At 37.4% G+C, this 20,120-nt stretch overlaps 2 protein-coding genes across 2 annotated transcripts; both read right to left on the bottom strand.

Annotated features, from left to right (window-relative positions):
- Nucleotides 1-6,474: 6,474 nt before the first annotated feature.
- Nucleotides 6,475-8,544, bottom strand: LOC121257849 (protein FAR-RED IMPAIRED RESPONSE 1-like). The gene is made up of 5 exons (XM_041159097.1): nt 7,932-8,544; nt 7,634-7,834; nt 7,403-7,494; nt 7,029-7,205; nt 6,475-6,690 (listed from the first exon to the last, which is right to left on the bottom strand). The coding sequence occupies exons 1-5, from the start codon at nt 8,542-8,544 to the stop codon at nt 6,475-6,477; spliced, it is 1,299 nt and encodes a 432-aa protein (XP_041015031.1).
- Nucleotides 8,545-14,229: 5,685 nt separating this feature from the next.
- Nucleotides 14,230-18,420, bottom strand: LOC121258042 (auxin efflux carrier component 3-like). The gene is made up of 6 exons (XM_041159373.1): nt 16,929-18,420; nt 16,468-16,801; nt 16,259-16,344; nt 15,257-15,414; nt 15,023-15,099; nt 14,230-14,902 (listed from the first exon to the last, which is right to left on the bottom strand). Exons 1-6 carry the CDS (start codon nt 18,169-18,171, stop codon nt 14,836-14,838), a joined length of 1,965 nt encoding a protein of 654 aa, XP_041015307.1. The 5' UTR covers nt 18,172-18,420; the 3' UTR covers nt 14,230-14,835.
- Between the last annotated feature and the right edge of the window lie 1,700 nt (nt 18,421-20,120).

Raw genomic sequence — 20,120 nt, 5'->3', positions numbered from 1 at the left:
TTATCTGTTCGTCAATTTTATCTTGATAGTAATGTCTTCTTTGAGTTTAATTCCTCTGATTTTCTTGTGAAGGATTTGCACACGCAGGCGGTTCTCCTTCATGGACCCATTAAGGATGGTTTATATGTGCTTCCCATTGATGCTCAGGCCATGTCTACATCTTCCAAGCATGCTCTTATTGGTGAACACACTTCTCTCAAATTTGACACTTTCGTCTCGGTCATCTGTCTTCACGGACTACTGTCTTTACTATTTGGCATTTTCAACTTCCCGTTACTACTACTAGAAATAATGTGACACCATGTGCTGCCTGTCTCCAAGCAAAAGCCCATGCCCTTCCACACCCTCCCTCACCATCTTGATCCTCCCAACTATTTCAACTTTTACTTTTTGATGTTTAGGGACCAGCGTCTGTGCTCTCCTCTAGTAGTTTTTGTTACTACTTGTCTATTGTAGATGATTTTAGTAAGTACATCTGGTTTTTTCCTCTTCATACTAAATTTGATGCTATTTTCTTGGCATTTCTTAAATATATAACTAATACGTTTTCTTCTAAATTCATGCAATACAAACGAATTGGGGAGGTGAATTTCTTCCACTTTCCTTTTCAACATTTTGGTATTTCTTTTCGAATAACATGTCCATATTCACATCCTCAAAACGGTAGTGTTGAACGGTGTCACTGCCATATTGTAGAAATTGGATTGTCCTTATTGGCTCAGTCCTCTGTTCTTACTAAATTTTGGGTTGATGCTTTCCAAACCGCTGTTTTTCTTATTAATCGCATGCCCACTCCAATTTTACAAAATCAGTCACCCTTTCAAATTCTCTTTAATCAATCTCCTAATTATTCATCTTTATGTATTTTTGGCTTAGCTTGCTGGCCTAATTTACCTTCCTTTAATTAACACAAAATGGACATGCCCTCTCAACTTTGTGTCTTTCTTGGTTACACATATGATCATAAATGATATAATTGTTTTCATATTCCATCTAGTCGAATTTATATTCCGCGTGACGTGCACTTTGATGAAACCAATTTTTCATTTTCACACAGCACTGGTTCCCCGTCATCTATAACCTCGGCTCCTTCCTTGGCCCATGTCTTTCCTGATTTTCTATAGACTCTACACGTTCAGCCCATTAGCCCATCTAACTCCACTCATCCATAGAATTATCCTTCATCATCATCTGGCCCAACCGAAGCCCACTCCCCTTACCCAATATCCCAACTGAGCCTTTCATTTCACGTGATTCTCTCATACCCATATCAGAATTGCCTTCTTCCTCAACAAACCCTAACTCTTCTTGTCTTGGGATAGCGTCGTCATCCTTAAACCCTAATATTTTCTCTCCACAGATAGTGCTATCATCTTCTTCTACTGATTCTCGGTCTCAAATCGCACTGACCCCGGACTCCTCCTTACCTCATTCTTAAAGCTCCTCCAATGTCTATCATATGCTTACCCGATCCAAAACAAACACCACTCACCCATTACATCGATTGATGGTACTATAGCTTGGCCAGCAGCTCCTCATTCTTCGCACCTCACCAAAGTTAAATCCATTCCTGAGGAACCCTCCACATACACTGAGGCCTCGAAATTTTCTGCCTAGCATGCTGCCATGGCCAGCGAATTTGAGGCTCTTCTTCACAACCAAACATGGATTCTCGATCCTCCTCATCCCTCTCAAAATATTCTTGGTTCAAAATGGGCTCTCAAGACCAAGAGACATGCTGATGGCACCCTAGAGTGTCGAAAAGCTCTTCTGGTTGCTAAAGAGTTCCATCAGCAGCCTGATCTTGACTACTCTGAAACATTTAGCCCGGTGGTGAAACCTGTCACATTCGTTTGTTGCTCTCCATTGTAGTTTCTCGGCACTGGCCTTTGCATTAGCTCGATGTGCAGAATGTCTTCCTTCATGGCTACTTAAAGGAGGATGTCTTCATGCAGTAGCTAGTAGGGTTTGTCAATCCTGACTTTCCTCAATATTTATGTAAACTCAAAAAATCCATTTATGGACTTAAACAAGCCCCACGGGCTTGGTTTTCCAAACTAGGTTCAAAATTACTTGTTTTGGGTTTTAATGCATCTGTCTCTGACTCTTCCTTATTTATTTTTAATTCAGGTTTTGCATCTGTCTATGTGCTCGTTTACATAGATGATATTATAGTTACTGCTTCTGATCCTGTGCTTGTAAATGATTTTATTACTGCTCTTCGAAGTACCTTCCCTGTTAAAGACCTTGGCACTTTACATTATTTCTTAGGAATCCAAGTGACCCGTAATCCTACTGGTTTATTCTTGTCTCAGTCCCGATATATTTTTGACTTACTGTCACAAACTAATATGCAAAACTCTAAGTCAGTGTTTACTCTCATGTCAACTTCGACCAAACTTAGTGCTCTTGACGGATCCACCTTTGACGATCCCCAACTTTATCGTAGTGTCGTAGGGAGTCTTCAGTATCTAGCCTTTACTCGACCTGATATTTCTTTTGCTGTCAACAAAGTTTGTCAGTTTATGCATTGTCTTCGCATTTCTCATTGGCAAGCTGTTAAATGAATACTTCGGTATCTTCATTTAACTGCTTCCTTTACTTTACATTTCTCTCCAGTTTCCTCCCCTAAACTTCTAGCCTTCTCCAATGCTAATTGGGTTGGTTGCCTTGATGACCGGAAGTCCATCGGTGGATTATGTATCTTTTTCTATTCTCATCTAATTTCTTGGGGCTCCAAGAAGCAACCCACGATTACTCGTTCTTCAACTGAAGCTGAATACAAGTTCATCGCCAGCACTGCTTGTGAATTGTTATGGTTACAATCTCTTCTTAAAGAATTAGGAATTTGTCTTACTGATCCTCCCACTCTGCTATGTGATAATTTGGGTGCTACTTATCTTTCTGTGAATCTTATTTTGCACTTTAGAACTAAGCATGTGGATCTTGATTTTCATTTTGTGAGGGATCGTGTTGTTGTCAAGACTCTTCATGTGGCATTTGTCTCTAGTAATGACCAGTTGGCTGACGTTCTCACTAAACCACTGTCTACTACTCGCTTCTCCTCATTACGATCAAGCATAACCATGTTGCTTATGCCGCCTGCATCGAGGGTGGATAAAGGAGCAAATAGTGACTCAGCAAATGACTCAACATCACTGGAAGGGTCTGCACTGGGTTCTTAACTAATTCACACATTGGACGTGCTTAGAAGATGGAAGATTCTCGAATATATTTGTAACAGAATACTGGACTTTGTCAATATTTTCCTTTATGTAATTAGTCTGAAATATAGGTCAAATATGCCTATAAATTCTGTGTTGTTGCTGTTGATATTCATATGAGAGGAATACCAATACTGAGATGATTTTCACACAGCCTTTACCTTCTTTAAGTCATTTCTTCAAATAGGTGTTGTGTCTTGTTTTCGTTTCCTCATTACCGATCGATGCAATTTAATTGGTACGTACAGTGTACTCGTTCAGTCTAATCATTCATTCATATATATTTGGTAACAAGTCCAGATTGAAGGGTTTTCTTCCCTTTTTAAATCTGATTAATGCATGCATGCATGAGTACTTGGGGGTGGCTCCAATGTGTATATATGCTTCGGAATGAAGCCACACGTACGAGGAGAGCGTCATGACATTATATATATATATATATATATATATATGTGTGCGTGTGTGTCGACGCTCGATCGATATTTGGCCTGCGTGCTAATCTTCTTATTGCCCAGGCTTTATGCTTCATTAATATTATATATACCAGCAGGGCCGAGGAAGCTGGTATATATAGTAGTACTTTTGGGTTATATATTTTAATTTCTTTCGTCAAATTACAATAGAAATGCCAATACTACTTGTCTAGCTTCCAAATTTTAATCAGGCGTACTTGCACTTTAATTTCATCCTTTAGTACTTTTAGTGTGCTGATCTTTCTGTTTAGGAAAATGCTAGTCACCCTGCTCTTAAGTCCTGTTCTTGTATCCCGCTCAATGTGGCCTACACGTTTGCAAATAAAATAATTATTTTAAAACACACGAAAAGCAACGGAACAATATCCTCCCACGCGATCTCTACTTCTCCTTCGCCCATCTACCCCGTTCGGCGTAGCCATCGACACCGCTGCCTCCCTCCATCTCCGACCTCATCTCCCCTCCATCTCTGACCTCCAGACCACAGTTTTTTTTTCTTCTTCTTCTTTTCACTCCCCCAGACCCGGCGTGCTCTCTGCTTCTCCCTCACCCATCTACCCCATCGACACCATTCCCTCCCTCCATCTCCGACCTCATCTCTCCTCCCTCCATCTCAGACCTCCAGACCACAGTTTTTTTTTTCCCCTCCCACAGATCCATTGACTTTGCCCTCCCTGAGACCCATTTTGCCGTCCCCAGCCCCATGAGTTCAAGCCCCACCAGTTCGTGGTCCCCTCTCAGCGATGTCCAAAAGTTTTTTTTTTTTTTTTGTGGTTTGTCTGGATTTTTTTTTTCTTCTGAGCTATGTTGCAGTAGTGTTGTTATGATCTTTATTTATTGTACTAAGGAAGGGAAATAAAATGGAATGATGGAGAAATTTGTGAAACAAGAAATTGCAGTTGACATTTTGTGAAAATGCCTGTGAAAACCGAAAATGGAAATGGAATGGATAAATTAAGCTAGTGATTTTACTCAGTAAATGACTCTCCCATGTGAGAAAAGTCTAGGATATAAGCTTTAATTTGGATGCACTTGAGCCATTAGCATAGAAGTATGCTCTCGCAAACCATTTCTAGTTAGTGGTAGTTGCTTAAAATTCTTAGCCTAGGAAAAAGCTGAGCTAGTATGCTTTTTTTGGGTCACAGGGGAAGATATACACAAATAGACTTCTAGATGGTAATGGAAGCGGCAAAAGCAGAACTCATGAATTTTGTTGGGAAGGATGCACTTTAGCTGTTCAGGATCAGGCATCCAGCAACTAAACTACAGGGCTTCTTGAGGTAATATAATGGTGAAAATAATATTTAAGAATCATGCATTTCTTCAACTTATTTTTTCATTGGGCTATGAGAAGCAGATGTTCCCTAGATTTATGGGTGATTTTATTTGTCATTGTTCAAAGGTGCTAACAAAATAAATGGTATGAGCAATTTAGAACAAGGGACGTTGTAGAATAGATGAATGTGGGATGTATGTGGACAAAATCCTCTACAGCAACATAATTTGTGCATGAATATAGCTAGTTTTCTAACAGTTATCATCAAGATTATATACATATGGTGAGTAATATCATCAACTAATTTTGGTGATATTGCTCGAATCAGACCGAGAATAAAGAAAAACATATCTGAACCCGAGGCTAGATACCTCTTCCTGCACGAGACTAGATATTCAACAATGTCGGAAGCTCGTAGTAGCACTAGCAATATCTCACGCAAGAACTCTTGCCAACATGAATACCCAATATGCTTTTGTGGTATTAAAGCATGCAGACGAATTGTGCATACGGAGAATAATGACGGGCGTCGATTTTTCAGTTGCCAAAACTTTGAGGTATCTCAAATTTAAATCTTGTTTGCTAAGAAGTGAATGGTAATTCTTGTTTCCTAATCTGTTGGTTGATTTTGCAGGCTGAACATTCTTGCGGATATTTTTGTTTGTATGACCCGAAAATACCACTATATGGCGAGAAGAAAATCAACCATTTAAAAACCGAAATTGAAAAGATATAACTAGTAACGGATGTCCAAGCAATTCCACATCGACTAGAAATAGAGATTGAGAGGCACAAGAGAAATGTTGAGAGAGTCATTGTAGTTTTAATAATTTCAATGTCATATGTACTTTGTTTAGGCTTTTTTTTTTTGGGAAATTCTAAGACAATATATAATCTTTGAAGTTAATTTCAATGTCATGGGTACTTTGTTTAGGCTTGTTTTGAAGTAATTTCAATGTCATGGGTACGATTATGATATTGAATCAACAAACTATTATAAAAATGACGATTATAAAAACAGGTTCAATACAATCCCAAGATTACAATTAATGATCTAAACACGTCAATACAAAAACAGGTTCAATACAATCCCCAGTTTACAATTAATGATCTAAACACATCAATACAAAAACAGGTTCAATAATATCTCGAGATTACAATATAAAATCCCAAGTATAAATTTGTCTCATGGCATCTACCAATCAAAAAGCACTGAAATCCTAATGGAAAGCCTTCATAGTGTTGTCCTATAGGGCATAAAAAATGTTGTCAGTGGCAACACAATTCACTAAAAAGATTATCAAAATATTTTAGTTTTACATTAGCTGTGAGTGATGAGCAGTCGAGGAGTTGAAAAAAATTCCGACGCATGTATCCAAACTTGACTTTGTTGATCCTAGTGTTAAAAGTATAAATTAAAAATAAATTAAATAAAAAACAACAAAACATTCAAGACCAAGTGAATCGTAAATTTGGTATACAAAATTAATAAAAATGAATCTCAGCTTGGTTGTTGTGCAATCACCTTTCGTACTGGATTTCTTAATACTCTTCTCAGCGGGTGCACTTTTCTCTTAGATGGTGGTTTTCCCTTACTCCGAACTACCAAAGGACTAAGAACTCTAGGGGTCGAAGCCTCCGTCGTAGGAGTTGTATCAACTGTGTTGCTAGTATCATGATCAGCGATACCAGGGTACTGTGTCTTCAACTGTTCTATCTGACTAATCAATTTAACACAACTACTCTCAGCCAAGAAGCATTGGAACACAGTTCATAGAAACAATTTTGGATCCTATCGTACATTCGTGCATCGTCGATGCTAGTAGTGTCATAACTACTCTTCATGAATGTGTATTTTCGCTTAATATCTTTCCTCCACCGATCTAAGATGTATTTTGATAGTATTGTATGTTGGCCCATTTGAGTTAAGACAAGGAGAGCGTGTCTGCACAGAATACCCCTAAACTCAAATAACTTACAACTGCATTTCACATCAAGGGGATCTTGATCAACTTCCACATTAAAGGTTACACGTTTTAATAAGTCATTACCAACTTGAACCTCATCCACAACAACGAACATATATCTACCATCCCCACACCCCATCTCCTTAGTATATGCACTTTGAAATTGCTTCTCAAGAGGATAGCGACTGATACAAGGAATGTCCGTGTTAAAGGAATTGAAGTTAGCAATTGCTTTATTCTCTACCTTCCTTCTAACGGCTGAATACTGGTCAACAAATTGCTTCAGAGTAGTTCTATAGTGAACGTAGTCGTCAAAAAATGCATTTATTCATTCACTTCGTTGTGTGGTTGACATTCCTGCCCAGAATGTGTCTCTAACATAGGCCAACACCCAATAATGTCGATCATTATACAGTGATACTAACCATGCATTCTCATGCAAATCATATGTATCGAGCATACGGCACCAGTGTTCATCAAACTCATGCTGACTGAAAGAGTCATATACGCATCTATGTAGGGTACTTTTGATTTCTCCGTATCAACAATGTGAGCTAAATTTCTCAGGAAGTTTTTTCATTATATGCCACAAGTAGAATCGATGCCTAGAAGTTGGAAACGCCCTCGATGTTGTAATTTTCGTGGCCTTGTCTTTGTCTATGATGATTGCATTTGGCAGTTGGTTATTCATACACTGCAACCATGACTGAAATAACCACTCGAATGTATCTGCGTCCTCATTGGATATCAATCCGCACCCGACTAGGATTGACTGCTCATGGTGGTTCACACCCATAAACAGTGCAAAAGGCATTTTATACGCATTAGTAAGATATGTTGTATCAAATGTAATCACATCCCCGAATGATTCATACATAACTCTACTCCGGGCGTCTGCCCAAAACACATTCTTTAACCGCATCTCATTGTCAACGTCAATCTTATAATAAAATTTTGAATTTTTTTTTTTACATATCTTTGAAATAGTTACATAAAGCTACACCACCTCCAACCCCGAGGCGAAGTCGTCGTGCTTTGTCAATGTAGTTTTGACACTCATTCTCCCCGAATGTTACATTCTCATAACCCTCCGCCTCAACAATCACAGACTTAAAATTTTTGGACAACCTTATTCCTGCCTTGTCATTTATTTCAAGCCTCTTAGCGACACGAGCATCAACCTTCTTAAAGCATCTGAAATGTCTTGCCTTCCCCGGACTACAGGCGTGGGTGTGATCCAATATCACCTTAGATATAATATATCCACCTTCAACATTTAATACCGCATTAATCCTAGCCTTACATCCCATCTTTACTGTTTGTCTTGGTTTCATAACATTGGCAACCGTACTCTTCAATGTGCCTCCTCGCGTGCATGCCAAGCAAAACCATCTTACTGTCCCATCGTCATCCTGTCTAATATTCCTTTTGGATACCCTAAACCCTTTCTTCTTACCATACTTCATATAATAAGCATGCACTTCTTCTATAGATGAAAATTGCATTCCAACCATAGGTTCTTCAATTGTTTCATCACCTCCAATCTCCTTATCAATTTCTACCTCATCACACTCATTATTTAAAAATTCTATGTCGGCATCCATTGCAACGTTCAAATGTCTGCAAATATACAACATGTGAAACAAGGATATTAAAATAAAGCTTTATAAAAATAGTAATTTCATACGAGAGCTAGAGATTAATATATAATGAAACCGAAATAAAAAAAGCATGTCAACTACAGTATTAAACCTATTTATTTTCTCCATAGAACTGCAGTATTGAACCTATTTATTTTCTCCATAGAACCGATCGCCCATTCCATTTCCATTTTTTGTTTTCACAGGCATTTTCACAAATATGTCAACTGCAATTTCTTGTTTCACAAATTTCTCTATCGTTCTATTTTATTTCCCTTCCTTAGTACAATAAGTAAAGATCATAACAACACTACTGCAACATAGCTCAAAAGAAAAAAAAATCCAGACAAAGCACAAAAAAAAAAAAAAAAAAAAAACGTTCGAACATCAATTGCAAGGGAAGCTAACTGAGAAAAGAAAAAAAATAGACCTTGGATCTGTCGGAGAGATGGCCGAGAGGGGACCACGAACTGGTGGGGCTCGAACTCGTGGGGCTGGGGGAGGGAAAAAAAAGAGAGAAACAAACTGTGGTCTGGAGGTCGGAGATGAGGTCTGAGATGGAGGGAGGGGAGATGAGGTTGGAGATGGAGGGAGGGAATGGTGTCGATGAGCGAGATGGCTGCACCGAATGGGGTAGATGGGTGAGGGAGAAGCAAAGAGCGCGCGGGGTCTGGGGGAGGGAAAAAAAGAAGAAGAAAAAACTGTGTTATGGAGGTCAGAGATGAGAGGTCGGAGATGGAGGGAGGCAGCGGTGTCGATGGCTGCGCCGAACGGGGTAGATGGGCGAAGGAGAAGTAGAGATCGCGCGGGAGGATATTGTTCTGTTGCTTTCCGTGTGTTTTAAATAATTGTTTTGTTTGTAAATGTGTAGGCCACGTCGAGCAGGATACAAGAACGGGACTTAAGAGCGGGGTGACTAGCATTTCCCTTCTGTTTATGAATTAATCAGCTTCGGGCCAGGTGATATATATATATATATATATATATATATATATATATTTAAAGTTCAAATTATGGTGTATGTTTTATGAAGTTGGGTATATACTGAGAGTACTTATGAGCGCTAAATGATCCACAAACTAATTAGTACTCTTTTAAGATTTAGGGTTGATTTAGATAGTAAGGGCGAATTTAGATAGTGATATAAGATGAGATTAGATAATTGTAGATGAACTAAATAAAATATTATTTTTTAATATTATTATTTTTTTAGAATTTAAAAAAAATTAAATTATTTATTATATTTTATATAAAAATTTAAAAAAATTATAATAATGAGATGAATTGGAAGTATTAGTTCTGTATCGAAATGAATCCTTACTATAATTTTGTTGGAACGGCCGGCAGCAACATATTTTAGATCTAGTGATCAGCAATATATGGGGACTGTTTTAATTTGCAGCCTTCCAATTTATCATTACGCTTTTCGCGACATAATAGATTAGGAAATTGTATCTATAAATATATTAGGACCGGTTTAATTAATATAAAGTCAGATATATCAGGGTCCCATGATTGCTAATTTGCATTCCAAAGAAAAATACTGAGTGATCGAGTAACTACGTACGTACACTGCATACAGAGTCAGTCTCTGTCAAACTTTATTTTCAAAACAGTCCCTAGCTAACTTAATTAATTAGTTGGATCCTAGCTATCCTCTTCAGCCTTCTTCCCTTGATAACCATATTGTTTGGCTTTAGTCATTAATGTTTGAAACCCTAGCTAGCATCACACATGAACACAGTATGGGCAACCACATGAGCATGGACCACCAATGTTTCTGCATGCCACGGGTGTTTCAATGGTAGGTTAAACTTTTCTAGTATGTGTCGCAACCTGCCACGCAATACTTGGTCTCTTCAAGCATTTGTAGAAGTATATATAATTACTGATAATTGTATACTACAATGGTCCACGCGATCTTTGTCAAATAGTCTACTTAATAATTAACTTTTCGTTGATGATGTGGTCTGCAACAAGAGTAATGCTACATATATAATCGTGAAGTATGCAAGTACTATGCAATCACTTTGAAAAGAATAGGATCTACTATTAAAAATTAATTTTTTCATATTTATTTACTTTTTTCAAAGTGATTGTGCAGCACTTGCGCACTCACGATTGCAAATATCATTTCTTTTGCAACAATAGATCGATCTTGCTTACCAAAAATATATTATATCTTGAAAATTTTATAGTTGAGTATGAATATTTCTGTCCTAATATGTCGACTTATTTTAAATGACCACACCAAATTTTAAGTGTCCAAGACTACTCAAAACATCCAACGACTGGTCCAAGCTAGCTAGCTCTGGATCTTTTTGTTCTTGTTTTTCCTTTTGAATTGAACGCTAATCAAGCTGATGGTGATCTACTTAATTAGAACATGCTTTTCTGAGACAAATCCGGTTCAAACCCTTTTTAAACGTGGCTAGCTAGCTAGCTTCGTATGCGCGACTTAAAGCTGATTGAAAACCATATTGCTTGTTTTGTATGTTTATTTTAAATATTATCCTCTTGATCATCAGAGGTAAAACATGCAATTCCTAGTTCTCATTCTTGTTTTGTTTCATATTTTTATGGAATAATTTATATGGGATTGAGAGAATTTCTTTAAATTTGATCTCTACATCTTTTTGGTGGATTACCATGGAATGGTCAGCTTGTTTAATTGTCTTGTGACGTGCTTGATGATTGCATGTATTCCCTTTTCAATCTCCATCAATCTAGCGTGCACTATTGAAAACTAGGAAGATTAGTTTGAAACAGCCAAATCATGCGTGTAAAGCTTATCTAAATGATCATGTTCGACTAGTATCACGAGGTTTGGGAACCTAAATAAAACAAATTAAAGACCTGATGGTCGAAATTACTTATAACCTGATCGTTTGTTGGTTTGAGCACGCATGTTTGTCAAATATTATTAGTACTGGAAATTAATTATATATTATATGATCCTTAATTAAGATTGAAATCTTTTAACAGTACTTACCATGTTAGTGATCAGCTTCCTAATTCTTTATCTATTTTTTCTTGATCTTTTATATATATATATATATATATATATATATATTATTCTGATCATGATGTTTAACAAAAAATTACTTCAATCTTCTACGCATTTAAACTAGGATGATGATCACTCTGAATTAGAATATTCTCACACAAGTACCCTAAGCTGTCATGAGGACGCCCCAGCCGTAATTAGCAATAAAACACTCTTACAATAAAGTACAGGCCGATCGAAATCGATCGATGCTTTCCATCAACTGATAATATCATTAAAGAAAACACTAGTATGCGGTCTCAATTTGACCGCTCTTTTTTATCGCTTGACAAAATTTTTTATTTTTTTATTTAGTAATTAAGGAAGTGTTTTTAAGTGTAATAGTATATTTTTTTATTTTTTAAAAATATTTAAATGTATTAAAAAAATATGAAATGAAAAAAATAAATAAAAAAAAAAACCAGACTGGACGGCACGCCCAGCGGTAAATACTGAGCGGAAGAGTAGCATTGCCCTATCATTAAATCATATCATGCTGTACATGTGCTTAATTTTGTCCGACTCACAAAATTAAAAAGAAAATGATTAATTGTGAAGATTTAAAATGCAGTCTCATCTATTTTTTTTTTTCTTTTTATAAAATTAATGATCTGACCTAAGTAAAAAAAATCTAATTTTTCTTATCCTAATTTTTTTTTTATTTTTTATTTACAAAGAATCCACACAAAACTTAGACACTCTATATGTATTTGTATCCAGTGCGACTCCAACGTTAACTATACATATATAAGTTTTCAACGGAGAGTACGTGATCAACATGATAAGCTTCCTACTTGGCGCAATTTTGGCCGCTAATGGCTCAATTTTCGTGGCTGATAACGCACAGAAAACGAGGTTGAGTGCATGCGTGGAGGGCGCTTATAAGTTATATATAAGAGCCATTCTTTCTTTGAATTCTCTCTCCCTACGATGCCATATGATGAGCGTACCCTCCACGGTGATTCTTTAATTGTACGTTGAGTATGTTGGTCTTGCGTGATTTGATGGCCCTTCTACTACTTTCCAGAAGACTAAACCATAATTAATTAATTCATTCATGGGGGGTATTTGGCTCTTATTATAACTAGGTCTAGGAATTAAAACCTGCCAAAATGATCTTAAGATATTTTGAAGCTTGCTTTTACGGGGATGATCAATGCTAATGCATATAATATGTACGTGTTATAATATTTACGTGTATATATATATATATATATATATATATATACGTGTTGTGCGTGTACGTGTTCCCTTCCAATACAACCTGACCTTAATTACTAAATTGAAATTTCGGCCCGGGGTTGATAAATGATTTTAAGCTCCCATCGAATAGATTTAATTATCTTATATTGATGGAATGTTGTGCAAGCTGCTGACAATTCTTGGTTGGATGAAACTAAAAGGGTCGATCGATAAAGATTAATTAAGCTGAATTAATCTACATGATTTTGCTCGTGCACCACTTCCAATGAGATTGTCCCCAAATGTCTGTTTACTTCTATGCATGATTGTTGAACTTATAATACTTAAATGGGACAACCTTGCATGAATTCATGGTACGTCTCGGATGTTATACGACACAATTACGATGACAAACTTAATACAATTACAAGGCTGGCCATATTTAATGTATTGAACAAAAGTTGATCGATACATACATCACATCTTTGAAGGTTGCAGAACAAATTAAGGTTCAGAGGGAGAGAGGAATTATCGAGTACTGCAGATCATGAGATCAGGCGGTGTTTGGCATATTATATATATAATCGTCACTTAACTGACCGAATTATATATATAATTCATGTTAGCCCCTGCATGCATGCATACTTTTTATGAGTTTGGAGGTTTGATTTACAGCAACTACTATACTTTTGACAGGTGATGTCTTGATCCAATCTTTGTGAATAATGATGGAGACTTAAATGTAATTATTATTTTATATTAATTAATATGACATATTTTATTTTTAATATATATATATGATCAATTTTTTTCTAATGATCAGTGAGTGATGAGGATCAGTCCTCCCTCCAAAGTCCTATATATGTAGCTAGCGTACGTACGTAGATGAGGTTAGGGCAGTGGGACCAATATCAAAAGCAAAGAGCCAAAAGCCAGAGAGGCAAAAGTGGGCAATATTTGCTGCTTTATTTTGACCTTAGCGCTCTCCTATCTCATATTTTTGCTTCTCATTACTCGCATGCATGCACCAGCACCAGCACCCAACACACACGTGTATATATATATATATATAGACACAGAGAGAGAGAGAGAGAGAGAGTCCTTATAAATGTGGTCCTATATACGCAAAAGTACAAAGAACCTTTAAGCAGATGGACACTGTGCTTTCATCCCACTATTCCTTCTCCATAATTTGTTGATAGAAAGATTATATGCGTCTTGCTGCATTAAGATCATAACGACGCATCGATCCATGATCTCTCTCTTTTGAGCTTTTCAAGCAGAGGACTAATGAAGCCTTTTTTACCATAAAAACCCTAAATATTAGATTACATATCAAAAAGAAGGAAAAATCTTCTTGCAAAATAAGGTACCTATCAAGAAAGAAACGACAACGTACGTACGTACGTACAGCAGATATATATGATCAATGAATCCACGTAGATTAATCAAAACCAAAATAAGGTAAGAACAAAGCAGCTTTTTTGAAAAAATGCATACATGCCCTCCGATCCTACTATATATTCTATTTTCCAGATCCATTCATTTAACAAACTTTGTCACTTTCTCTACAGTACGTAGATGGGATCCAATTAATTGTGACATTCAAACTTTACGTGCACGACGGAACATATATACAGAATTATCACAAGACATCGCGACCATCATGCATTGACCATATATGCACCCTTTTTTGGCTTTACAACCCTTGTTTCCTTATTTTCCTATCCTTTGTTCCATCCCCTTGAGCTACACGGCATTCCTTGTCGATCTTCTCAAACTCAATGAAAAATATATCAACTTTGGCTGTACGTTAACGTGGGTGGCGATCCTCGTATCCGGGCTTTGATCACCAAGTCAAACATAATTCCAATTCTGATTGATTTCTGCCTGGAATTCCTCATGTAAACAGCAACAATAACAACAACAACATATTCCGGTGCATGCAGTCAATGCAGCTAGCTCTCTCAATTATATATATATATATATCCGGGCCAGTTTGTATTTTTTGGCTACCATTGTAAAACTCACAAGCGGAGAACAATGTAGTAGACAAGGGTAATCGGTAATGCTATCAACATGCCAAAGATAACCCTGCAATATTACATAGATCGAGGATATGTTAAGCATATGTTAGTTAATTTTACCTCAGTAAAATGGAGAGAAAAAGGTTTAGAAAATTACTTTTTTTTTTTTTTTTTTTTTTCTACTTACCCAGTGCTAAGAATAGCTGGATGAACATTGTATTCTTTAGCAAACACAAAGGGAACAATTCCTTGTGGAAGTGCAGCCTATAATCAGATAACAATTTTCATTCGTAGTTAATACAGCATAATTTACTCCATAGGGGGGGAATTATATATTAAGATCAAAACAGACCAAAAATTAAACATGCAAAATATAAAAGCTAGCTAGATCCATAATTAAGTACATTACGATGAATATTACCTGAACGATTGCTATGTGAAGAAGGGTACCACGCAGGCCAATGGCAATGGAGGCGGCGGCCATGACGGCGGGGCCAGTGAGGAACCTGACGGCCATAGCAAAAGCAGCAACGGAGTTGCCACAAGCGATTATATTGGGCTGAAGAGCCATAAACAGACCTATATATCAACAATATTGCAAACCAAATAATTAATTATTAGTACCATATATATATATATATAATTATATACGCATGAAGATCAAGTACCCCACCCCTAAAACACAAAATAAAGGTGCATATCATCAATCAATGTACTTCCAATTTTAATTTCTGGATTCAAATCCCTTTCACCACAATGTACATGATCAGCATCCATCATAATTACCACGTCTAGCTAGGCAGCCGACCCTCTGGTCCCCAATCAAGCAACGCTGCCTACCGGGTCCCTACTTGTCGGGTGGTCATGAATCCCGGCCCATTAATTATATCCCAGAAGGATGAAACTCAGTTTACAGATCAGGAAGAAAAGTCGACGGACAGACGGCCTTTGTAATTTAAAATATATTGTATCCCTTGATCATAGAATCATGTGAATATTATATATCATCATGTATTCCTTTTTTTGAATTATTTAATAGTTACACACTTAACACAACGCAAAATTAAATGTCGACATCGTCCTAAGTTCCGAATCCGACCCCATCTGCCATGCATGCCTTCTAAATCTCAGCCCCGATATTTAATAATATTAAAGTAATTATAATTTTTAAGGTATGTATTTGGACTAAAATATCAGATTTATTTTTGTGTAAATAATCAAAAATATTATCTTTACCATTCTTTCACCTAATTTTGTGTATATTATAAGTATGCATGATTAAACCCGACCCTATTGCATGGTGCCCACTGCCCTTAAAAACTATGCCATGCCTATTCAATAATTGAATTTTTTAAGCTTTTTATCTTTAGAACTAAAATTATTAATGAAAGTGTTAGCAAATTAATTTTAGAGGAAAACTCACCTAAGCTGAACATAGCCATTCCAAGCCCGGCATCGGACAGTATTGAGATTGACTTCTCTATTATTTTCGGCATAGCCACGTGCCACCTTCCAAATTATAATGTACCCGAGGAAAAAAAAAAAAAAAAAAAAACAGTTAAGTGTCTTTTCTTTTCATCTTTTTTTTTAAACTTAAACAAAATTTTCTGTATTCATTTGTGAACTACATACCGAAAAGCCACGAGGGACCAAACGAGACCAATGAGGCTGGAATATGTGTTGGGGTTGCGGATAAGCTTTCGCCACACCATGATAAGGATCAGACGGGTCATTACGCTGGCCGGAGGCATTTGTTTTCCTACACCTGACTCAGGAGCTCCGGCGACGTATTTTGGGTGGAGCTCAGCCGTGGAGCTTGACCCCAGCTTGTTGAGTTCAATGGGGCCTGTACTCTCTTTCTCTCTCTCAGTCTGATGAGCATCTCCTTCAACTTCATGTCTCCCAGCAAAGTTCAAGTCTTCCCCAGCACCAAAGCCCTCCCTCTCCGTAGTTGCTTCATCAAATCCTTAATGACCCAAAAATACAAACAAAAAAGTATAAATTTGTAAGTATAATTAACAAAAAGTCTTGGAAAGAAATCCTTAGTTTAATTGATTAAAAATGGGTGATCTGTTGACTCGAGATTTCTTTACCTTTGTTTTCTCCATTTGGCGGCTGATCAGCAACCAACATCCGGATTTCCTTGGCGCCCTGATCGAACCGTCCGGATTGCTCTGACGCACCGAGGACTTGGAGGCCATCCCCTTCGGAGACAGGTGATTCGCTTGAGCTCCACACAAACATGTGTAGCTCTTTGGCGTCATGGTTGGCCTTGCTGTTAGGAGCTTGCTGCAGTTGCTGTTGCTGCGACTGCGGTTGCAGTTGCGACTGATTTTTCGAGCTCTTAGTAATGGTGGAAGAGAACTCTGGGTTAGGCGCTGGGTACGACGCCGCTGGTACAGTCTGCGACGGGTAAAACCCGAACCTCGGAGATGAAGCTGTCTGAGCGATTGGCCCACAATTCTCTTCGAAACTCGACGGTCTGGGAGTTGGGCCCCTGGAGGACTGTACGGAATACAAGTCCGAATTCGAATGCCTTGCGGCCGGGAAACCCTGGTATCCCATCATGGAGTACAAGTCGGAGTTGTTGAAATTCGAACCCCTCGGAGTCGGGTTCCTCGAAGAGCTCAAGCTGTATATCTCCGCCCCGGTGAGATTCGACGGCCGAGGTGTAAATGCCGAACCACCGAGGGACCGTCTCGACGCGTTAGACTTCCTCACCTTGATATGAAGCTTCCCGTCGTCGCCGATTTCCGCGTCGGTTTCCAGAAAGTCCCTACCGTCCAACGATACCACGTCGGAGTCCACCTTGAACGAAACGATGGACGCTGCCGTCTCTGGGAACTGCTCCATGATCAGCATCTTGGCGCCTCGGTATTCAAAGAGGAAAAGCAAGAGAGTGTACCAGATGATGCACTGTAACACCACGACCTGAACCATGAGGCTCCCCGAGTAATCTCCGTACATGGCGATGAGCAGAGGGATGCCCATGACCAGAGTATTCGGTAGCGTCGAAAGCGAGAAAATGGTTATCATCCACTCAAGGCTGCCGTTCTTGGTGAAGTTGGTCCAGATGGTAAGGACGACGAGCATAATAATCTTCTGGAGGGTGTCGGCGGCGATGAAACGGAAGTTCATGGAGTAAGGGTCGTTTCTGGAGATGAAGTGGAAAGAGAGGAGAGGAACGGCGAAGATGGCGACGAAGCGGTTGATGCCGGAGCACTGGTCCGGTGAGAAGATCTTCCACCAGCGGACGGACCCGTAGGCCAAAATCATAGCCACGTACAGAGGGATCACCGCCGTTAGAACGGTGTAGAGGTCGCCCCAGGTGATCATCTTTTACTATTTTCAGATCTATAAGGTGAATGGCATTGGGTATTTGGGTGTATAGGAAGAGCAAAACGGATGTAGGGAAAAAACCGTTATGGTGGTTGACTGCGGTGGAGAAGATGTGTTAGAGGCCAGCGACGCGTCCTCTCAGCGCAGCTCTGCTCTGCAGATTTTTGGTGGCTTTCAGTTAGAGAGAAAGAGAGAGAGAGTGATGATATTTAGCAGTGGATAGTCTAACGTGTAAGGTAGAGAGATTTTGTGCGGCTTTGACAAAAGGGTAGTGATGGTGTGATCTTCGAAGCTGGGTTAGGATTTAACCATCTCATATGCTTGGGTTAACCCAATGTCGGGTTAAATTTGTACACCTGGTCCGCATTCATCTCTGGCACGTAAGGTTTTCATTGACTCCAACATCCATTGGAGATTATAATATTACAAAAGAGTAACGATGGATACACAATAAATTATATAATATATTATATAATAATATTATAAAATAAGAATATTTTATAAAATTATATTATTTTTATAAGATATTTTATAAAAATATCATTTATTTAATATATTGTTATATAATATGTATTGTATAAAATATTGTGTGTATATTATTTTTTATTAAAAAATGCTAACTCCGAATTTTTTTTATTATATTATTATTTTTTTTACTTTGTAGTGAAGAAAGTATTTTTTTAATAATTTTTTAATTTTTTTTTATAATTTTAAAAAAAATTTAAAATGATTTAAAAAATGGTTGAAGTAAAAAAACAGAAAAAAGAAAAAATAATTTACTCTATTCAGTACCCTGCATTCAGTACCGAATTTTGTTAGAGAGTACTCATTATTATTTCTTGACGTTGGCATGACATGTACTTTAATAAAGCAAGATATATAATAATTTATTTTTGAGTTATTTTATTTATAAGTTATTTTATTTATAAATTTTCATTTTAAAATTTTTATTACAAATTAAATCAGGATAATTAGACTTTTATGTTAATAGAAATTTTCTTTATTTGAACGAAATAATCTTGAGAGAAGCCACTGTTTGGGAGCAGTTATTTTGCACATCTTATGTAGCATAATCCCAGCTATCCATCTAGAGAGAAGAAGTTAATAAATTATAGTGTGTGCATTGTGTACACCAGTACAATAGATGCTATATAACACTACTCATTTCAATAAAATAATATTGAGAGAAGCCACTGTTTGGAAGCAGTCACTTTGCATACCCTGTGTAGCATTATCCCAACCATTCATCTGGGGAGAAGAAGTTAGTGGATTGTAATGTGTACATTGTGTGCACCATTACAATAGATGCTATATAGCACTACTCATTTCAATGAAATAATCTTGAGAGAAGCCACTGTTTAGAAGCAATCACTTTGCACACTCTATGTAGCATCATCTCAACCATCTATCTAGAGAGAATAAGTTAGTGAATTGTAGTGTATATATTATGTGCACCACTACAGTAAATATTATATAGCACTACTCTATTTCAATATTCATCACGCGCGTGGTTTTTCAGATAAATTTAACCCTCTGTTCCAAATTCCAATCCGAACTGCATTACCCATTTCATATATAAACTTACTCAATAAAAGATTTTAAAACAATTAAATATAAAAAAATAATAACTCTATCATTATTCTAAACTTATTTTGCGCTTATGTTCCAATATTTGGAATTTTATTTTCTTAGGTTTTGACTGATCTGTTTCGAGCAGCAGTCTCATTCCCATGATAGTGACAGTGCTAAAAAAGAAAAGTCAGTGAACTCATGGGAGAAAAAAGATCGCTAGAAAAAGTAGGATTGAGACACTGATGACTGATCACATGCAGGAATGAAAAAAGATTCAAAAAGGTATACGACCCCATACATATATATATATGGTATTATATGTAGTTAAGATATAGTTAAAAAGTAGTAAAATGGAGGATGAGGATGATTAGGTA

This window comes from Juglans microcarpa x Juglans regia, chromosome 3S, assembly GCF_004785595.1.
Source record: "Juglans microcarpa x Juglans regia isolate MS1-56 chromosome 3S, Jm3101_v1.0, whole genome shotgun sequence".
NCBI lineage: Eukaryota > Viridiplantae > Streptophyta > Magnoliopsida > Fagales > Juglandaceae > Juglans > Juglans microcarpa x Juglans regia.
This window is presented reverse-complemented; position numbering and strand designations above follow the sequence as displayed.